The sequence below is a fragment of the Pan troglodytes genome, chromosome 10 (genome assembly GCF_028858775.2).
Source record: "Pan troglodytes isolate AG18354 chromosome 10, NHGRI_mPanTro3-v2.0_pri, whole genome shotgun sequence".
Classification (NCBI taxonomy): domain Eukaryota; kingdom Metazoa; phylum Chordata; class Mammalia; order Primates; family Hominidae; genus Pan; species Pan troglodytes.
Window position 1 is genome coordinate 84,952,598 of NC_072408.2, and position 18,613 is coordinate 84,971,210.

The following is an 18,613-nucleotide window of genomic DNA, read 5'->3' on the forward strand; positions in this document are numbered from 1 at the left end:
AAAAAATGATGATGATGGTGATGATGGTGATAGTGGTCTTGGAGGAAAAGGAGGAGAATGGGAGTTAATAAAGGGAAAGAATAAACAATGGAACTCTCATTCCGCCTTTGGAATCGACAGGGCTTACCGTGTGAATAGTTTCACCCTAAAAGAAATCAACCACATTAGTGTCTGCTTGATGTTTTTAACCAAGAGAATATAGCAGAAATATAGAAATGCACTTTAACAGAACTGTACCTTAAGTTTGCTAGTGATATAATTTATGATATTGATCAATAGCTAAATAGCCCAGGGGAAGATACTGTTACTGCAAAAAATTTAAAAACAATGGAGTCAATGATTTCTTTTAATACCAAAAAAAAAAAAAATGTAGATTTTGAGTAAATACAACTCTTGATGAAATCCAGACATAATTATCAGAGGATTTTACTGGAGTGCTTTCTACAAATAATGAAAGAAATATCTTTTTGTCTTAAAAAATGTTTATACAGGTAATATTTTAAAATACTGATCAGCCTTCATTCCCTTGATTTGTAATTCCACACTCTTTCATGTTTCTGCAAGGTGAACTCTAGAGGAAGTGAGGTGAATATAAACCGTGGACAATTTGGCATGCATCTATAAAAAAACCCTACCTTGGCATGAATGCTATTCATTTTGGCAGTAGGCTTTTATACCTTTTAAAACAGATTACCTTGTATGTCTTTTCTTTGTGTCTTTTCATTTTAATCTCAAATTTTAAAGAGATGTAAAACCACTTTCTGAATAGAGCTGTAGGGGATACCAATTCTGGTTTTGAGTAGTCTGGGGTTGGAAAATTTGAATAGAAAAATCACAATTAATGAAGTGTTAGGTGAATTTGATTTCATTTTGCTTTTTAAGTTTGTACTGTCAGCAGGACATGACTTGATTGTAGCGCTAAAGTGGCCATTTAAAACAAATTGCCTTGAAGAGAGAAGCATTGGGAATGGAGATCCCTTCAAGGTACTTAGTTTTAAATGAGTGCTCTGACAGCCATGCCCTTGACCTTGCACTATTTAAAAGCCTTCCATGTTTGCGCTGCGCTGGATTAATACAAGAATAAAATGAACACACAAAACACGGTATCTTTTTTTTTTAGAGATACTGTGCTGCAATTGTTAATACTCTGCTTGTACATACTGACCCCAGGCAGTGGCTAGGATGGCATCTGCAAACTAACGCCCCAAAGCAAAAGCTCTCCAAGTGCAAATAGACAAGAAGGGTAATTTCTGTCCTTCTTTCAGCTGAGAAGTTCTTTCAAACAAGCCTTTGGGAAGAAAAAGTCCACCAAGCCTCCTTCATCACATTCTGACATTGAAGAGCTTACTGATTCATCCCTTCCGGCATCCCCCAAGTTACCCCATAATGCTGGTGACTGTGGCTCAGTATCCATGAAGCCCTCACAATCTGCTTCAGCGTAAGTTGCTCCTTCTGCAAAATGCAGACATATTTTTTAAAAACAATTTTAGATGAAGGCCTTATTTATGTTCTAACCGTATCTGTACCAATTATTTTCAGATTTTTCTGAGAATGATGGACAGCATTAGTTTCTCTTTTCATATTTCTCTTTCACTGGTTTCTTTCATTTTCATTTTTCTTTTCCATTTTCATATGTTAGAATTCAAGTGTTTCTTGATCTCATTCTCCAGTTTTCTAAATCATGATTCTCACTTCTTTTCATGGGCATTTGTCCATATATCTGTCTAACTGTATGTACATACAGGTCACCCCTTGTCTGGCCACCAAAGAAACGACAAAATGGCCCTGTGATCTACAAGCATAGATCTCGGTAAAGTGGAGTGTGATGCATGAATACTGCAAAGATCCAGGTTCTAACCTAAGTAGTGTTTGCTTTTGCTTTTTCTAAAATCACTCACATGCATTTCAACAATAAATACCTTCTCTTTCTGTTTTTTCAACTAAAATTTGGTTTCCTAAAATCAACCTGCAATCCAGTTTTCTTTGATTCTATTAGTTAATCTAACCTAGCATTTTTATGATAGCCCACTTTTTGGTAGTACAGTAGCCCCCCCTTATCCACCAGGGGTACTTTCCAAGACCCCCAGTGGATGCCTGAAACCATAGATAGCACCAAGCCCTATGTATATTATGTTTTTTTTTCCTATACATGCATACCTACATATGATAAAATTTAATTTAAAAATTAGGCACAATAAGTGATTAACAGCAATAATAGAACAATTACAACAATATTTTCTGATAATAGTTATATTAATGTGGTCTCTATCTTCCTCAAAATAGTGTTTTTTTTTTTTTATTTTTGAAACAAAGTCTCACTCTGTCACCCAAGCTCGAGTGCAATGTCAAGATCTCGGTTCACTGCAACCTCTGCCTCATGGGTTCAAGCGATTCTCCTGTCTCAACCTCCTGAGTAGCTGGGTTTACAGGCGTGCACCACCACACCTGGCTAATTTTTTGTATTTTTAGTAAAGACGGGGTTTCACCATGTTGGCCAGGCTGGTCTCGAACTCCTGACCTCAAGTGATTCACCCGCCTCGGCCTCCCAAAGTACTGGGATTACAGGTGCGAGCCACCCCACCTGGCCCAAAATACTGTAATATTTTTGGACCATGTTTGACTGTAGGTAACTTAAACCACAGAAACTAAAATTGTGGATTAAACTATAATTGTGGGGGACTACTGTACAAGAACGAACACATTTCGAATATAGAAAAGTGTTCTGGTGAGATAATTCTCTGTGTTATTTACTATTTAAATCTAATTTCCTTGTATGCCCATGACAACAACTAGCATAGAACTCATATAGAACAGGGCCACTGTGCTTTGCCTACATAATTTTATCATTTATGCAGAAAGGAAGAACATGTCACTGTCATTTTGTGGCCAGTAAACTAGTTGTCAAATTTTAAATGGAAAATATGTTAGTTAATATAAAACAATTTTTTTGGCAAATTTCCTGCGAAGCTGTCCACAAAACAATAAAAACACAACAAGGATACAATGTGTTTCCTTCAAATAGCCCTCAGCTAGCCTGCTAACAGGGGCTGAAACCTTTGATTTAGCTGTGATCTCCTAAATCAGCTGAGCCTAATAGGAAGGTTATATAACTCACCCATTATTTAAATGTCCAAAAGTAATATCTCTAATTTATTTTCTACAATGTTTATATTGAATTTTTATGGTAATTAAAGACAGTATTGTGGCAAAGCTTTTTTTTTGCACAATTTTACAAAAGAAGAAATCAACATTTTAAGAATGTAATAACTGCTCTTATAAAAGAATAGTCACATGTTGCAAATAGAGGTTTAAGTCCCTTGAAAATGTTGGAATGAAATGTAGTAATCTATGACTTTTCAGCCTATAAATATCACCAATAAAAGAATTTTTAGGATTACTTTATATTCAGTAATAGTAGACTATTTTTAAACTTTAAAAAATAGAAAAAAAGATTAAAAGAAAAAGCTACTTCCGTTTTGAACCTGTGAATGCATAACCGTTTGTAAAACTCTTTCTCCTTTTCTCTAGGTTTTGCCAGCAGCACACCATATCTGTACCTGCTGGAGAATATTGCAGTGCAGCCTTTAAAAGAGGCAGTGCTTTTCTTAATCCTCTGGCTTCCCCAGGCCACTGATTCTGTTTGTTTCCTTCTTCAGGATCTGTGAATGCACAGAAGCTGAGGCAGAGATAATTCTGCAGCTGAAGAGCGAGCTCAGAGAAAAGGAATTAAAATTAACGGATATTCGGCTGGAGGCCCTCAGCTCTGCTCATCATCTTGATCAGATCCGGGAAGCCATGAACCGGATGCAGGTTGGTACTGAAGCACTTTCAAGGAATAAAATGGAGAAACAAAAAAATGCTGCTTATTCTGTTCTCTTGGTTAACACAGAATAAATTCCACTTGGAAACCCACCTTAGAAATGTACTCTGTTTATTCAGTCTTTGCAACTCATTTGTTAGTACTGAATTGAGAATTTTGTCAAATCCAAGTTTGGAAGTGGGAGTGCAAACTGGCAAGTTGTATTCAAGAACCATTCAGGATACTGTACTAGTGATTGGATTCAGGTTGAGAGCTAAGTTTTTAGAGAAGCTACTACAATTCTTGCTTCTTCACTTTTCCATCATTTACTTTTATTTTGACTTTTTGCCTGTTCTTTTGAAATCTGATTTTCACATACTTTCACCAGTTTTCTACTGAAATACAAAAGTAATGAGGAAACTATAGAAATTCAACACAAGCTTTCTGAATACAGAAGTAAAAGTGATTTAGAATGCCATCTGTAAAAGTAAAGCTTGTGTATTTTTTTGAAAAACATCTAAAGGCTAAATTCAGAACCAGTCTGTGCTCAGACTAAGTTTTCATTTTATTATTGTATACCAGTAATCACTTGGTACCACAGATGACTGCAATAAGAAAAGCTCATTGCTGAGCAGATTCATCTGCCACTGTATATGTTCATCTAAAGGCTTTTGTTGTTTTTTTATGAGCTTAGTGTCCCGATTGGAAGGAAAAAAAGAAACTTTTTCAGATGTTAGATATGATTTTGGAGTAATTTTAAATCACCTTATTGACATTATTTTTGTTTCGCTCTGTCTTTCAACTGTCTACAGATTTATAACAATATTACAAATGGCATTATATGCTTATAAGATTTTAACCTCACCTTTAAAATGAGAAGTGTTATGAATGATTTCATCATATTTTTCTTAATTCAAATGAGACCAAGTCCTCATGATTTAGTTAAAAAATAATGATAAGCATGTCGAATGGTTGGATTGTCTATATTTGTGAATTCAGGAATGTATAATGTGTGAGAGAGAAAAAGGTTAAATTTCCTTCTTGGGAAGGAAATCCTATTTCATATCTTATATTTCTTTATTTAACATATTAACATGTTTTATTTAACAAACAAGCTAATTAACTCTGATAAAAGACTTGGTGCTATTTTCTCAATCAAACCAACTCAATTTTTTTCATGTTTTCCATCTTCATAACAGAATGAAATTGAAATACTGAAAGCTGAAAATGACCGGTTGAAGGCAGAAACTGGTAACACAGCTAAGCCTACTCGGCCACCGTCAGAATCCTCAAGCAGCACCTCCTCTTCATCTTCCAGGCAGTCATTAGGGCTTTCTCTAAACAATTTGAACATCACAGAGGCTGTTAGCTCAGGTGATTTAGTGCACATGCTTGCCTGAATCACGGCATGCCCATGAGTTAACGGGTGGGAAGCCTGGAATTTGGAGAACTTTACATACTCTTAAAAATGTTACACTCTAATTCTCAGAAATAGTCCTAGTTTGATCTTATAAATCTAGTCTACTTAGTTATAATTTTAAAAGCACATTCTCTGTCCAAAAGTCAGTCTTAGAGATATGGTCTTCATAATATTTTTAAGAAATCACTTTTCCCTAGGAAGTACTTTCTCCATGATTCTGATGATGAAGAAATACTCTCAGTGATGATAATTAGTACTTATGGATATAATAATAACCCCATTGACTTTTATTGTTTTAAGTGTGCAAAACCCATTTATAAGTGTAGCAGGCTTTATTTTCTAAATCTGACTTGATGACCCTGTGTGATGCTGCTCTGAGAAAACAATAATGCTACTCTGTCACCCAGTCTGCAGCTCTATTAAATTTCCAACAAAGATAAAGAACACAGTACTAGTGATGGAACAAGGGTACGGTTTTGATTCGATTGCAAATAGAATCATATGACATAATGTCATCTTAATATCTCATGAACCATTCAAGCATAAAGTATAGCTGTTTCTGTGGAACAGTTCATTCAAGAGAATCATTTCAAGGATAGAGAATTTAGTCTATATAATATTTACATGAGGATCTGTGGTAATTGTGAAGCATGGCCACCAGATGACGCTTGGAAACCAATAATATGTATGTTCCTAGCCAACGTTAGATTCCATTATAGAATGGAGATAGTACACTGCTTGCCTTAAATCATATTAAAATACAGAAGGAGAAGGAGAAGGGAAATGACATGGCATGCTGATATTGATTACATTTCCAATGAATCACATCTCTTCTAAAAAGACAGAATGTTAAAAATTCTGCTATTATGGCTGCTCTTCATAATATAAAATAATGGCCTTCATCTTATATGTAAAAGACAAGTGGGCACTCCCTGTAATTTAAGAAAACAACTTTTGTAAACTTCTGGTGGGGATTAGAGAAAGAAAATAAATTCTGAGAATAAGCATCAAGTACAACTAATGTCAGAAGCCAAGTAAAAAGCAAGAGATTTCAGAATTAAATGAACTTATAGATCATTAGGTAAAATAAGACTGTGGAAGTGGATGGTAATTTGAGTTTGTAAATTACACATAAAGTATTATCCACACTCAACAAAATATTCTGCAAAAGAAAGAACACAAATATTTAAATGTATAGAATCTGGCAGTTCTGAACAACATCCTCTATGTTGGCTTGTTGCTGATGGACCTGACAGAGAAGTGAAGTAAGATCTACATCTCATAATGACCAGTGCATTTCTGGATCCTCAGGCTTGTCTCCTAGGAAAAGACAAAGGCCAGTACCTTATAGGTCAGACTAATGGTAGGGTTTCACTGCCTTTTATAAAATTCTGTTTTATTTTATGAAAATATGATAAGGTTTGAAGGAGGCAAGTTTAATGCTGAAGGTGGTTTAGAAAAAACAGACACATATAAAAAAAACTTAGTATCTAGGAAAAATAGAACTCATAAAGATAAATATAAAATCAAAGAGTTTAAATTTACAATTTCTGTGTTTATTGGTCTTAACACATTGATGGCCATGATTAGAATTTAAGGCAATTTTTTAGGAGGAGCCAAGTTTTACGTTTTTTTAATACCTTTTTTTTACCCATTCCCTAAGTTATTTTTAATATATCTTATTTCCTTAATTATTTTTCAATAGTGATACTTATGTCTGAACTAAAAAAATTAAATCACACAACCAGAATATTGTTTTCATTACTTTCACTCTTGTGGAGTGGGTTCAACACTTGGAAATCAAAACTGCCTTTATGCTGGGGCTTTTTAACAGACAGACTTTCTAAGTTTCATGATTAATCTTAAGATAAAGAAAGTAGGCAGGAGAGAGGATAATTGGCAAATATCTAGTTCCTGAAATATTAATTGCATGTTCCTTGCATCCAGTAAAGACAGACGTTTCAGAAGTCTTCAGTTTTTGGCCAGAATTTTACTCAATTATAGCCAGAATGGCAGACCTCTTTAATTTTTCCTTCAAAATATAGACAGAGGACCATGACTTATTTTCTAGTAAAAAACAAAACAAAACAAAAACAAACAAACAAAAATACAGAAGGCTCTCTCATTAATCTTGCTGTTTTTCCTGGAGTTGTTTCATCAGGTGACCATCCTGTCAATATTCTCTGAACTGGGGAGATTCAGAGTCATGATGTGAGCCACCCACAGTCAACAGAAGGAGTTAGAATAAACACAAATAATGGCTGGAAGAGCAAAACTTAGTAAACACTGAGGATGAAGTGCTTTAAAAGTATTATCTTTTATGTTCTCAATAACTCTACCACGAAGTTGCTGTTAAAGCCCCATTTTATAGCTGAGGAAGCCAAGACTTAGGAAAGTGACTGTAACAATTTGTTCAAGATCATGAAACTAGTAAGCAGCAGAACTAATAATCAAACCCTGGCTTGGATGAATCCAGGACCTGGACTTTTCACTATTGTGTTAATTTTGCTTTAAATAGCCACATAATAGAAGCAAAGAATAGTTATTCACTCATCTTTGGTAAATATTTATCCTACTGTTGTCAGGAGAAATTTCATATTGTAAGTGTAGTTTTTAGAAGTAAATATGGCATGAAATGAATAACATATTCCAAGGCAAATTTAAGCAGCTTATGTGGATCAACAATCAGGCCAACCTCCTTTGCTATGGACTACTTGGCCATGTGTGATTTGGTCCATACTTATTTCCATCCACATCATTTCATACTACTCCTCACCCTCCCCTTGTCTCTACATTCCTGCTACCCTAAACATCTCTGTGTTCCTTTAACATACCCAGCTCACACATCTCAGGGTTTTGCACTGTTTTTGTTGACTGAATCTTTTTCCCTGGTTCTTCACTTATCTAGCATTCCTCAGCCTTCTGGTCTTATCTCCAAATACCACTTCTTCAAGGAAGCCTTCCAGGATGACCTATCTATCTAGAGCAGGCTCCCTTCAGTTACTTTCTGTTTCATTGTCTGGTTTATATTAGCAGAGTGCTTAACCTATTCTGAAATACATACTCCAAAAAAACAAGGAATTCACTTTCTTTCTCATCTTGGTATTCATTCCCAATATGCAGCAAAATTTCTGATACCATTTATACCTAATAAATATTGGTCAAATATTTTTGAGCATTTATGAGTAATTAAGACAAGTACTAAAGTAATTTGATCACGAACTACCAGAAGTCTAGATGTGAATAGCCAATGGTAAACCACTCTAAACTTCTTAAAAAGGAGCAAGATAATTAAAATGACACTTAAGGAAGAGTTTTATTTTTGAGTGGAGTAGGTGAAAAGGTGAAAGACTATTAAGATGTTAACTTGGGAAAATAATTAAACTCCAGTGCAGGAGATTATCTTTGATGATTTAAAAATTTATTGCAAAGCTCTAAAAGTTCTAAAAGTTCTCAAGCTCTGAAAGTTGTTTTTAATTGTTATGATCTTAGAGTATTTTTATTGCTTACTTTCAAAATTACATATGCTTAATTATTAAGATAATAGAAACCATTCTATTTTTGGAGGCCATCTTATTAGAGTGTTGATTTCTATGATGCTATAGTCATAACCTTTTTTTCTATAAATTTATTATCAGAGCAGTTGAGTCCTCTTTTCACCAGGAACATGTGCTCTTTAGAATGTAATGGAGTTTCATTTATCCCCAGAACATTGTCTTAATATTAAGCATGGTTCTATGATAGTATTATTATTAAAGGAAAACATATATTTGGAATAGTTTGCCTTAATAATTCTCCAAATTGGAAATTAATCTGGTATAATATATTTTGAAAGTTAATCTTTAATCACCATTTAAAGGCTGATATTTTAAAGGTAGCTAACTTTATCATGCTTCTGTAACTCTTAGCTGATTACTAGAAATACTATTTTGGTTTTGAAACTATTAGCATAAAGGATTCCGGAGAGCAATCATAATTCCAGTATAATGCCACAGTTGAAATTCAATAACAGTACCTAATAATTATAAAGATAAGGTGAGTAGTTATATAGCTGGCTGTGTCAAATGCTTGAAAATAATTTCAGTTGACAGTCAATTTCAGCACCTTTACATTTATAAATTACATGGATATTGAGCTTGGATATTTTAGATTGGATAGAAAAATCAGATGGCTGTCAGTTTGTCATGGTTATAATGGTGACTAAATATTACTCAGGTATTACTCAGACTTATGTGTAATAGAAAAAGAAAATTCTTATTTCCTCATCTAAAGTCAGTGAGTGGCCCAACACTTGAGTGAAGATCTTTGCAAGCAGAAATAAATTCTTAGATTGAAACTTTAGCCCAACCACAGTAATTCATCTTCTGGAAAGCTGAGGCTTTTCAAATCAGTTAGGCTAGAATGGGAAGCAAATCCCATTGAAAGATATAAAACTATGAGGGAGAAAAGAATGACAGTAAACAAATCTGAGCTAATGTTATACTGTTGTGTATGTCTTTCTTTTAAAATTTGATAGATATTTTGCTAGATGATGCTGGTGATGCAACTGGACATAAAGATGGCCGCAGTGTGAAAATTATAGTCTCCATAAGCAAGGGCTATGGTCGAGCAAAGGTACTTCTTTAATCTTAAACTCTTTATTACTAACAATGAGAATTACCATGAGTCAAGTGTATTTTATGTGTGAATATTTGATCTGGTAAATATCCTACAACAATTGTGGATTGGCATTAGCTTAACATGTCATACAAACATGAAAGGGACAATAAAAGGATGACATCATCATAGAGGTAGAAATGTGTCTTACATGTACCTCACATTCATTCACTGAAAATAATATTAACAGCCCCTCATTTCTAAAACTTTAAAAAATAGTTATTTCTTTGGCAAACATCTTGTCTGACATATTCTTTTGGTTTCACTTATTTGTTATAGGTAATGTTTACGATGTGCAGTCGCTAGAGCTGTCAATATGGTCTTTATACAAAGGGAAGACTCTAAACTAAATGAATATTTTAGAAATCAGAAAGACACATGTTCTACTGAACTTGGTAGGACAAATTCCATTGATGTTACTTGTCTATTTAAGCAAGGTCCTAGATGACCAGACAAGTATTTTGATTTTTTTGCAATGAAATATTGCCTTCAAATTGGCAATGCCATTCTGACTCTATCCCTTTCTTAAAACAACAACAAAAACAAATTTTAAGTTAAAATTTTAGTTGAGTGGCCCAAAATACAAATTTCTAAGTATCCAATTTTTTTACATCAAGCAAATAAAAATTCTTTAGAATTTTAAAATAAAGTACTTAAGTTTGAAAAGTAAGATAGCACTTGTGAATTCTTACCTTAAGCCAATGTTCCAAGGATTCCAATGCCATCAACTTTCTGCTTGAGCTGCAGATGTGTACCTACTTTTCCCAAGTGGGTCTTTATGTGAGAGACAGTAATACTCTTAGTGAAACATAAACTAACTTTGATTTAAAAGCAGCTTTTTATAAGGTATTGCATAAGCAGTAATTTTAACTGGGTTATAAACACACTGAAAAATAAGATTTCCTGTTCACAGTAATTCTAACAGACAATGCCTTTGAACATTTTTTTCTAAAAAAGCTTCCATGAAAGTACTTGTCTTATTCTACCTGGACTTCCATAATAAAATAACAGACTAGGTGGCCTAAACAACAGAAATTTATTTTCTCACAGTTCTGGAGGCTAGCCAGTCTAAGATCAAGGTGCTAGCTGATTTGGTTCCTGGTGAGGGCTCTCTTTTTGCATTGCAGGTGGTGGAATTCATGCTGTGTCTTCACACAGTCTTACCTCAGTGTCTGTAGGTAGGAAGAGAGAAAGACCACAAATCCTGAATTATCTACTTTACCCAGTAATCCCATCATGAAAGTCCCACCATTATGATTTCATTTAATCCTAATTACCTCCCAAAGACCTCATCTCCTAATACCATCAATTTGGAAGTTAGGGCTTCGATGTATGAATTTTGAGGAGACACAAATATCATTTCATAACAATAGTAACAAAAATCACAATTGTCAGCTGTGGATTTCTCAACTTATTCTGCAAAAGGTATTGGATTCTAACTCAGATTATACCTGAATAATTTTGATAACCATTTATCCTTCTGGTGCTAAATATTACATATTAAGAGATTGAGGGTCTGAGCCAGCTAAGTGATTTACCTAAGGTCACATTTCTTAATTAGGTGGTAGGTATTATGTGTTATAGAATCCATATCTTCTAACTCATGACTCAGTGATTATTCTACCACCCGTTAATGATAACATACTTGGTGACTAGAACCAGGATTATAATATGTCAACTATCTAATTATATCTACTGGAATCATAATCACTATTTTGTTAACCATTTCTGGTCATCATAATAGAGGCTCTAGCTAGACTACAAATTTTGAATTATTTACCTTTCTAATATATGTAGAAATTTCTCAAAATCCCATCCTACAAAAAAGATAGATTTGGAACCATTATGTTTATTATAAAATTATTACTTGTTTGATGAAACTAATCCTGTAGGTTTCTCTGGCAAGGTCTTTTAAATAGAGAATTTCTGATAAATTCAAAATGGAACCTGTTTTGTAGGTATGCAAATGCCTTATATTATCATAGATAACACATTTTAAAGCGAGATTGGATTCTAGATTAAAATTAATTAAAAAAACTGAGTTTTGGACTTATCAAAGATAAGATCACAAAATAGTAAGATAAAGTTCTAGAATTCATATAATATGGTTCTGTTCTGTCTCTCCCACCATTTCCCTCCTACCAAGCTGCTTCTCTTTAAGAAAGTATCCACTGCATTATAATGCAAGAGTATTCTTTCAGATTCCTTCACCTTTGCCTTCTACAGAACAGGTCATGGATCAGTTTTCCTCGACATGCTGCTTTATCTCATCTCTTTCTTTCTTGTTGCTGTTGCTATTGCTGTTACTTTATTTGTTTGGTTGGTTAGTTGGCTGAAATATGTTTTATGTTATATAATCCACCATGTGTGTCTGTTACTATAGAAGCCACAGGTTTAACAAATAGTTTAGTCTTAACAACAACTACATTAACTAATTTTAGTAGAAAATGTAGTAATAAAAAAGATACACGGTTGGATTTTATCTTACTTTATTTTGTTCTTATTTAGGACCAAAAATCTCAGGCATATTTGATAGGATCCATTGGTGTTAGTGGAAAAACCAAGTGGGATGTCTTAGATGGTGTAATAAGACGTCTCTTTAAGGTATGTTGTGCAAGACACCCTAATAGTACTTTTCAAATATGTTTCTCTTTAATTGTTTTCCTTAACTTCAATAGCAGAGACACATCTTCTTTTCCTCTCCTCAAATAAGGAAAGCTTTCTGTTTGTGCTATTTGATATTAACAGTTCTTATATTACCCATTTCTAATATTCTTGACAACTAGCTCTATATCCCTGTGAGTTATGTATTTGTTGTAGATGAGTTGAACCTCTGTTTTGACTTTATTTTTTGTGTGTACCATTGTAGGAATATGTATTCCGAATTGATACATCCACTAGCCTTGGTCTGAGCTCTGACTGCATTGCTAGCTACTGTATAGGAGACTTAATTAGATCCCATAACCTAGAAGTGCCTGAATTGCTGCCTTGTGGATACCTTGTTGGAGATAATAACATCATCACTGTGAACCTCAAAGGTAAAAACGATAATGAAAAGCAAGGCAGAAATATAATTTTTAGCAACATTTTATTTTGCCCCCTGCCCCTTTTTGGCCAGTTTCCCTTAACATTTTTCTATTTGAAAACTCTGTAGTATTTTAAAAATCAATATGACTCATTTCATACCAAAACTATTAAATTCTACAATCCTACTAAAAACACTAGAATATAAGGAAATTTAGTTCTTTGGGTTCTGGGATTTGAAGATTCAAGACTCACAAAAAGGAATGTGATTTAGGAATTTCAAATTTCTGGATTTTCTTCATTATCATCTTTCATTACAGGAGGATTCAAAACATTTAGTGTGTATTCCAAAGTTACATATTCATTGATATATCTTTGATTTTAAAATGTGTATGCCTAATAAATACCCCCCAGGAAGAGGGAATAGAAGTTAAGAATCAAGGATAGAAAGTTCTGAGAATTTTCTTTGCTTTAGATGATGTGATTAATTATAGGCTAATGTAATATCTGAAGCATCTTTGTCTTCATAATTCCTTGTTTATTTATGTTAAAGAATCAGGATACATCTATATAAACTGTGAGTTAATAGAGGAATTTGTCAATATTTGATTTTATGATGAAGGTAATTGAGTTCGTAAAATGAGATACTGTTGCTCCTTTCTTAATTCCTTGCCAAACGTAACAATTTGTATTCTTCAAAAGCTTGAGTGGTTGTACAACTAGGATGCATAATGAGAGATAGAAGAGAATAAGGAGATGGGGTGAAGAGAAAGAAAAAGAAAGAACACACACACACCCATATATATATATATATATATATATGGGTGTGTGTGTATATAATCTTCACATTTATTCTTCACATTTATTCTTATAATCTTCACATTTATTCTTAACAAAGATAATCATCTTCAATAAAAGATGTTATGATAGCATTTATAATGCTTCCATTTCTCTCTGGAAACATAAATAAAAACAAGAAGTAGACAGTGGAGTGAAGCCTGAAGAAAAAGAAACAGCTTGCTTTTGTTTAGATGTTCACTCTGCCATATTACTGATATATTTTCTTCCTTGAAATGGCAACGCATATTTGTGGGATAGAAATATCTAGGAAATGATTTTTCAAGGACTCTATTCCTATGACTAACAATGCTGTTGCTGTTTAGCATGATATTTTAAATTCTAGCTTATGTAGAACAATAAATCATGCTTTTTTTTGTTTCTTCTTTCAGGGGTAGAAGAAAATAGTTTGGACAGTTTTGTTTTTGATACGCTGATTCCTAAACCAATTACCCAAAGGTACTTTAACTTGTTGATGGAGCATCACAGAATTATACTCTCAGGACCGAGTGGTACTGGAAAGACCTATTTGGCAAACAAACTTGCTGAATATGTAATAACCAAATCTGGAAGGAAAAAAACAGAGGATGCAATTGCCACTTTTAATGTGGACCACAAGTCAAGTAAGGTATGTTACAGAATTCTAAGAGAACAGCTGCAATTTATCCATAAGTGTTTTAAGCAATCAAATTATAAGATTTTGTGAGACTTCCATGTTGTACATGGAAAAGAATATCCATCTTTTTTTTTACTAGAATTATAACCTGGTGAGTGACCAAACTCTGTTTCATGAATTTGAACAAGACTGCTATTTTCAGTAACATTCAGTTATCAGGTACTCCCCAAGATATTGGGAATACACAGAATAATATGACAGGTCCCCTATGGCATGGTTTCTCTTAGACATCCACCTAGAAAGTGTTACAGTAGAAAGAGGTCCGTGCACAAGCAACAAGGAAGAATAACTTTTCTTGGAGGCATCAGAGCTTTATAAAGGGGTAATAGTTTGTTGGATCTTAATAGATAAGTAGGAAATAACATGGGTTTTGCAGGAATGGAGATTTGGCAATAATTAGAATATTCCAAGCAGATATTCTGGGAGCAGCAATTTGCTTATGTCACATCTCCCTAAAATTTTTGTTTAGGAACCTTAGGAAAGTTAACAACATTCAATTTCACCACCATCTACGGTCTAATGTGCCATAGTAATCAGCCTGAACACTCAGATATTAAAAAGGCATGAGGGCCTATACGGCATAGCCTGTACTTTCTTATTTTCTGAGTAAAACAAAAAATCCTAAAAAGGAAATAGTTGAGGGCTAACATATTTTTAACACTAACCTAGTTTTACCTGTAATTATTTATTAAAGTCTGAATCAATGAAACCTAAAAGTTTCTGTCAGGAAAATGCAACTATTATAAGCAATACCTTGAGGGAATCCCAATTATACTAGGTCATATTACTCTTTCAAGGATAACCTGGTTCAGTGATCTAAACTGTCCCAGTTTCTCAGAAACCTGAAGTCTGCAAATTTTCGGAAATAAATGTGACTCCCAAGAGCAGCCCAAACCCATTAGATTCTTGAAATAAGCCAGGCATATAGCTTAATGAACAAAAAGTATTAATTTTCTCACCTGTAAAATGAGGGAAATAGTAGGGCTATTCTAAAGACTAAATAAATGAGTGTGTATATGCATGTGTGTGTCTGTGTGTGTGAGAGAGAGACAGAGAGAACAGCGCAAGTAGCAAGCACGATATAAGAGTTGCTTGCAATTTTTAATTATAGCCCTTGGCTCCCAGTGAAGATTTCTCTCACAAGCATACACACACATATGCACAGTGCACGCGCACATACACATACAACCACACACACACACATCTTTGTTCAAAACCGTTTTATATGTGTCCTTCAAAAACAACGATGTACATAAAGCACAATGGGATCTCTTAAAGTTAAATAAATGCAATACATGAATTCTGAATATTTCCTTGGAACTCAGACCTATTCAAATGTGGTTGAACCACCATCTAAAGAAAGACATAGAACCTGAGGTAGAATATTTGACTCTTCTCTGAGCAAAAGTAGGAAGAGCACAATTGTCTGTTTGCTTCAGCTGACATGTTTAATGCTTCCTGTGAATTCTGTCTCCTCATATCTTTATATAAAAGCCTTTTAGCACAGTTTTAAATATTTTCAGCCAAAAAATATGAAAGGTTTGAAAGGCCTCTTAGTCATCCTCAGTGTTTGTTTTTTCCTCAATGTTGGTATGACAAAACTCTTTACAAGGTACTTTTTTTATGGAATAAAAAAGTGTTTAGAAAATAAGAGCAAAATAGATTTATTGGAGGAGACCATGACATTTTGATAAAGTTGAGGATCACTTAAAATCGTTTTGAATTAAATAGATGAAGTTTCATTAGAATGTAGTTAACATGCTAAAACAAAATAGGTAATTCCCATTAATTTTAAAACATAGCTTTCCCTAAAAAATATCTATCTGTCTATCTATCCATCTATCTATATATGTATGTATATATTTCAGCTTAGGAAAAAAAGTTTATTGCTTAGAGATGTTCTGTTAAGAACATGTTAGTGTCCTATTAACTTTTTTATGAAATATTTCCGACACTCTTATTTTTTGATTTTTCAGAGGACAGGCTATTTGTGCCATTATTAGGCCAGTTCAGTACTTCATTGCAAAATAATGGGCAGGGGAAAAGCATTGCCAAGCATTGGCAGAGCTAATGATGCTAGGAAACAGTCATAGGAAGAAACTGTTTTTATTTTTTTATTTTTTATTATTTTATTTTATTTTTATTTATTTATTTTTTTTTGAGACAGAGTCTTGCTCTGTTGCCCAAGCTGGAGTACAGTGGCACGATCTCGGCTCACTGCAACCTCTGCCTCCCGGGTTCAAGCGATTCTTCTGCCTCAGCCTCCTGAGTAGCTGAGACTACAGTTGCCCACCACCACACCCAGCTAATTTTTTTAATTTTTATTTTTAGTAGAGACGGGGTTTCACTGTGTTAGCAGGATGGTCTCAATCCCCTGACCTCGTGATCCACCTGCCTCGGCCTCCCAAAATGCTGGGATTACAGGCATGAGCCACTGTGCCCAGCCCAGAAAGAAACTCTTGAACAAATCACAATAGCATTCATTCCCAAGAAAACACAAATTATAACTAAAAAATATTTATTTTTTATGTTATTCCTTATGGTTTGAAGATATGAACAAGCTATCAGTAATGCTGAATACAAACTCGTTGCCAGAAAATTTGGACAATTTTTGCCAAATTGACAGAGAATACCCACTATTTTCCTGGGAGTTGGGGGTGAGGGTAAGTGAGGATAAATATAAAAAAAGAGGGGATGACAAGTTGAGATTGTGTTAGGGATACCAACAGCGTAGATTTACTGAAGTAAAATGCTAATGAGGCATGAAATAATAAATCCTGTTCCTGAAAACCTGGAGCTGTGTAAATGCTGACGCATTTTATGCTGTGCCATAGATAGCACTGAAGAGACAAATCCAAAAAGCACTTACTGATTCAGAAAAAAAGAAGAAACTCGAACCACAAATCATCAAATGAAAAACATCTTTTCATGTTTTCGGTACCTCTGCACTTTACATTCTGTTCCTCTTCCCACACTTCAAGCCCTCCCTCAAGCTGCCAGCTGGAATATTTTGATTGAGAGCAGTACACATAAACAATTACACTTTGTGACATTCGATATAGTAGGCCCAGAAGGCTAGAGGTGGATTTAGTAGAGAATACGTGGTCAGCTGAAGCCATTTGGAATGTTAGGCTGGAAAAGATCAGAAAACTGTACCTGATAGATTCCTTTTTAGTGTGTCTGGAGTCAGCATCTGAGAAAGCAGTGATCTACCGTTTTTATGTAACTGTGGTGTTCCACCTGTAGTTTCAGAATATGGGATTCATCTCATTGCCGACTCCCATCTGGTAGATATGCCTGTTTCCTTCTACCTGACTAGATCTGGAAAAAAGACTTTTAATGCCGGTGCATCAGTGCCTCAATCTAAGATTTCATTTTCATCAAGCTAGAGTGGGTATCATGAAGTTATTTCAAGGGAATCTGTGAAAAACTCCTAAGTTATAGGAAAAAAGTATATTTATGTTTGCCTGTTTCTACATCCATTGCTTTATACCTACCATCAGATTCCCAGGGGATCCACTACCCTCTCAAGATGAAAGAAAGCCACATTATAATTAGAATCTAAAGGCTCTGATTGTCCAAAAATGACCCAGTGACCTGCTAATTACAAAACTCAATTCCTTTGTGCCTCCCCACTCTCTCTCTCTCTTTCTGACATTCATGTTATCATTTTCTCCTTGTTTCCTGCTCCCTGGTAAATTGCTTTTCAGTTTTTTTCTCTCTGCTCTTCCTTCACTTCCCAGTAAATGAAACTGTTTTTCTTTATAATGAACTATTCTGTTCTCTCTCGCTTTTATTCTCCTTTGGATGACTCTTGTGGCTTCAACTTGGCTTGACTTGTGTGGTTGACTTCAATTAAACACTATCAGCCATGCCCATTCTCCCAAATTTGTAAGCTTTCTATCATCCTACACATATGTTTCTATTCACCTACTAAATATACCTTTTGAGAATTGACAATTTCAGCCCCAAACACATATTATAAGTTTATCCTCTTCCATTGCTTTCCAACAAAACCACCCTCCACCCCAGATTAACATCCTCCTCTGTTGTTTCTTGGATTTCTACAATTATTTTTTAACTGCTTGATACACGATTTCCTTTAAATTTCCCTTCTCTCTTTTTTTGGGATATATTCATTCACCTCATGGAACATAGAATATCTTTTCATAATTAAAATCTGATCAAATTTTTCAATGTT

General features: G+C 34.4%; 1 protein-coding gene across 12 annotated transcripts in view; it reads left to right on the forward strand.

Annotated features, from left to right (window-relative positions):
• NAV3 (neuron navigator 3) overlaps positions 1-18,613 on the forward strand; it is an 891,873-nt gene that overhangs the window by 854,702 nt on the left and 18,558 nt on the right. For 10 of the 12 annotated variants that reach the window (XM_016923897.4, XM_509234.8, XM_009425885.5 and 7 more), the window contains 8 exons: positions 565-585; positions 1,266-1,438; positions 3,657-3,810; positions 4,999-5,173; positions 9,736-9,833; positions 12,384-12,479; positions 12,745-12,913; positions 14,129-14,364. In XM_016923897.4, the coding sequence (XP_016779386.3) occupies positions 565-585; positions 1,266-1,438; positions 3,657-3,810; positions 4,999-5,173; positions 9,736-9,833; positions 12,384-12,479; positions 12,745-12,913; positions 14,129-14,364 (1,122 nt within the window). The remainder of the gene's footprint in view (positions 1-564; positions 586-1,265; positions 1,439-3,656; positions 3,811-4,998; positions 5,174-9,735; positions 9,834-12,383; positions 12,480-12,744; positions 12,914-14,128; positions 14,365-18,613) is intronic. The other 2 variants (XM_009425884.5, XM_009425886.5) reach the window with 1 other exon arrangement.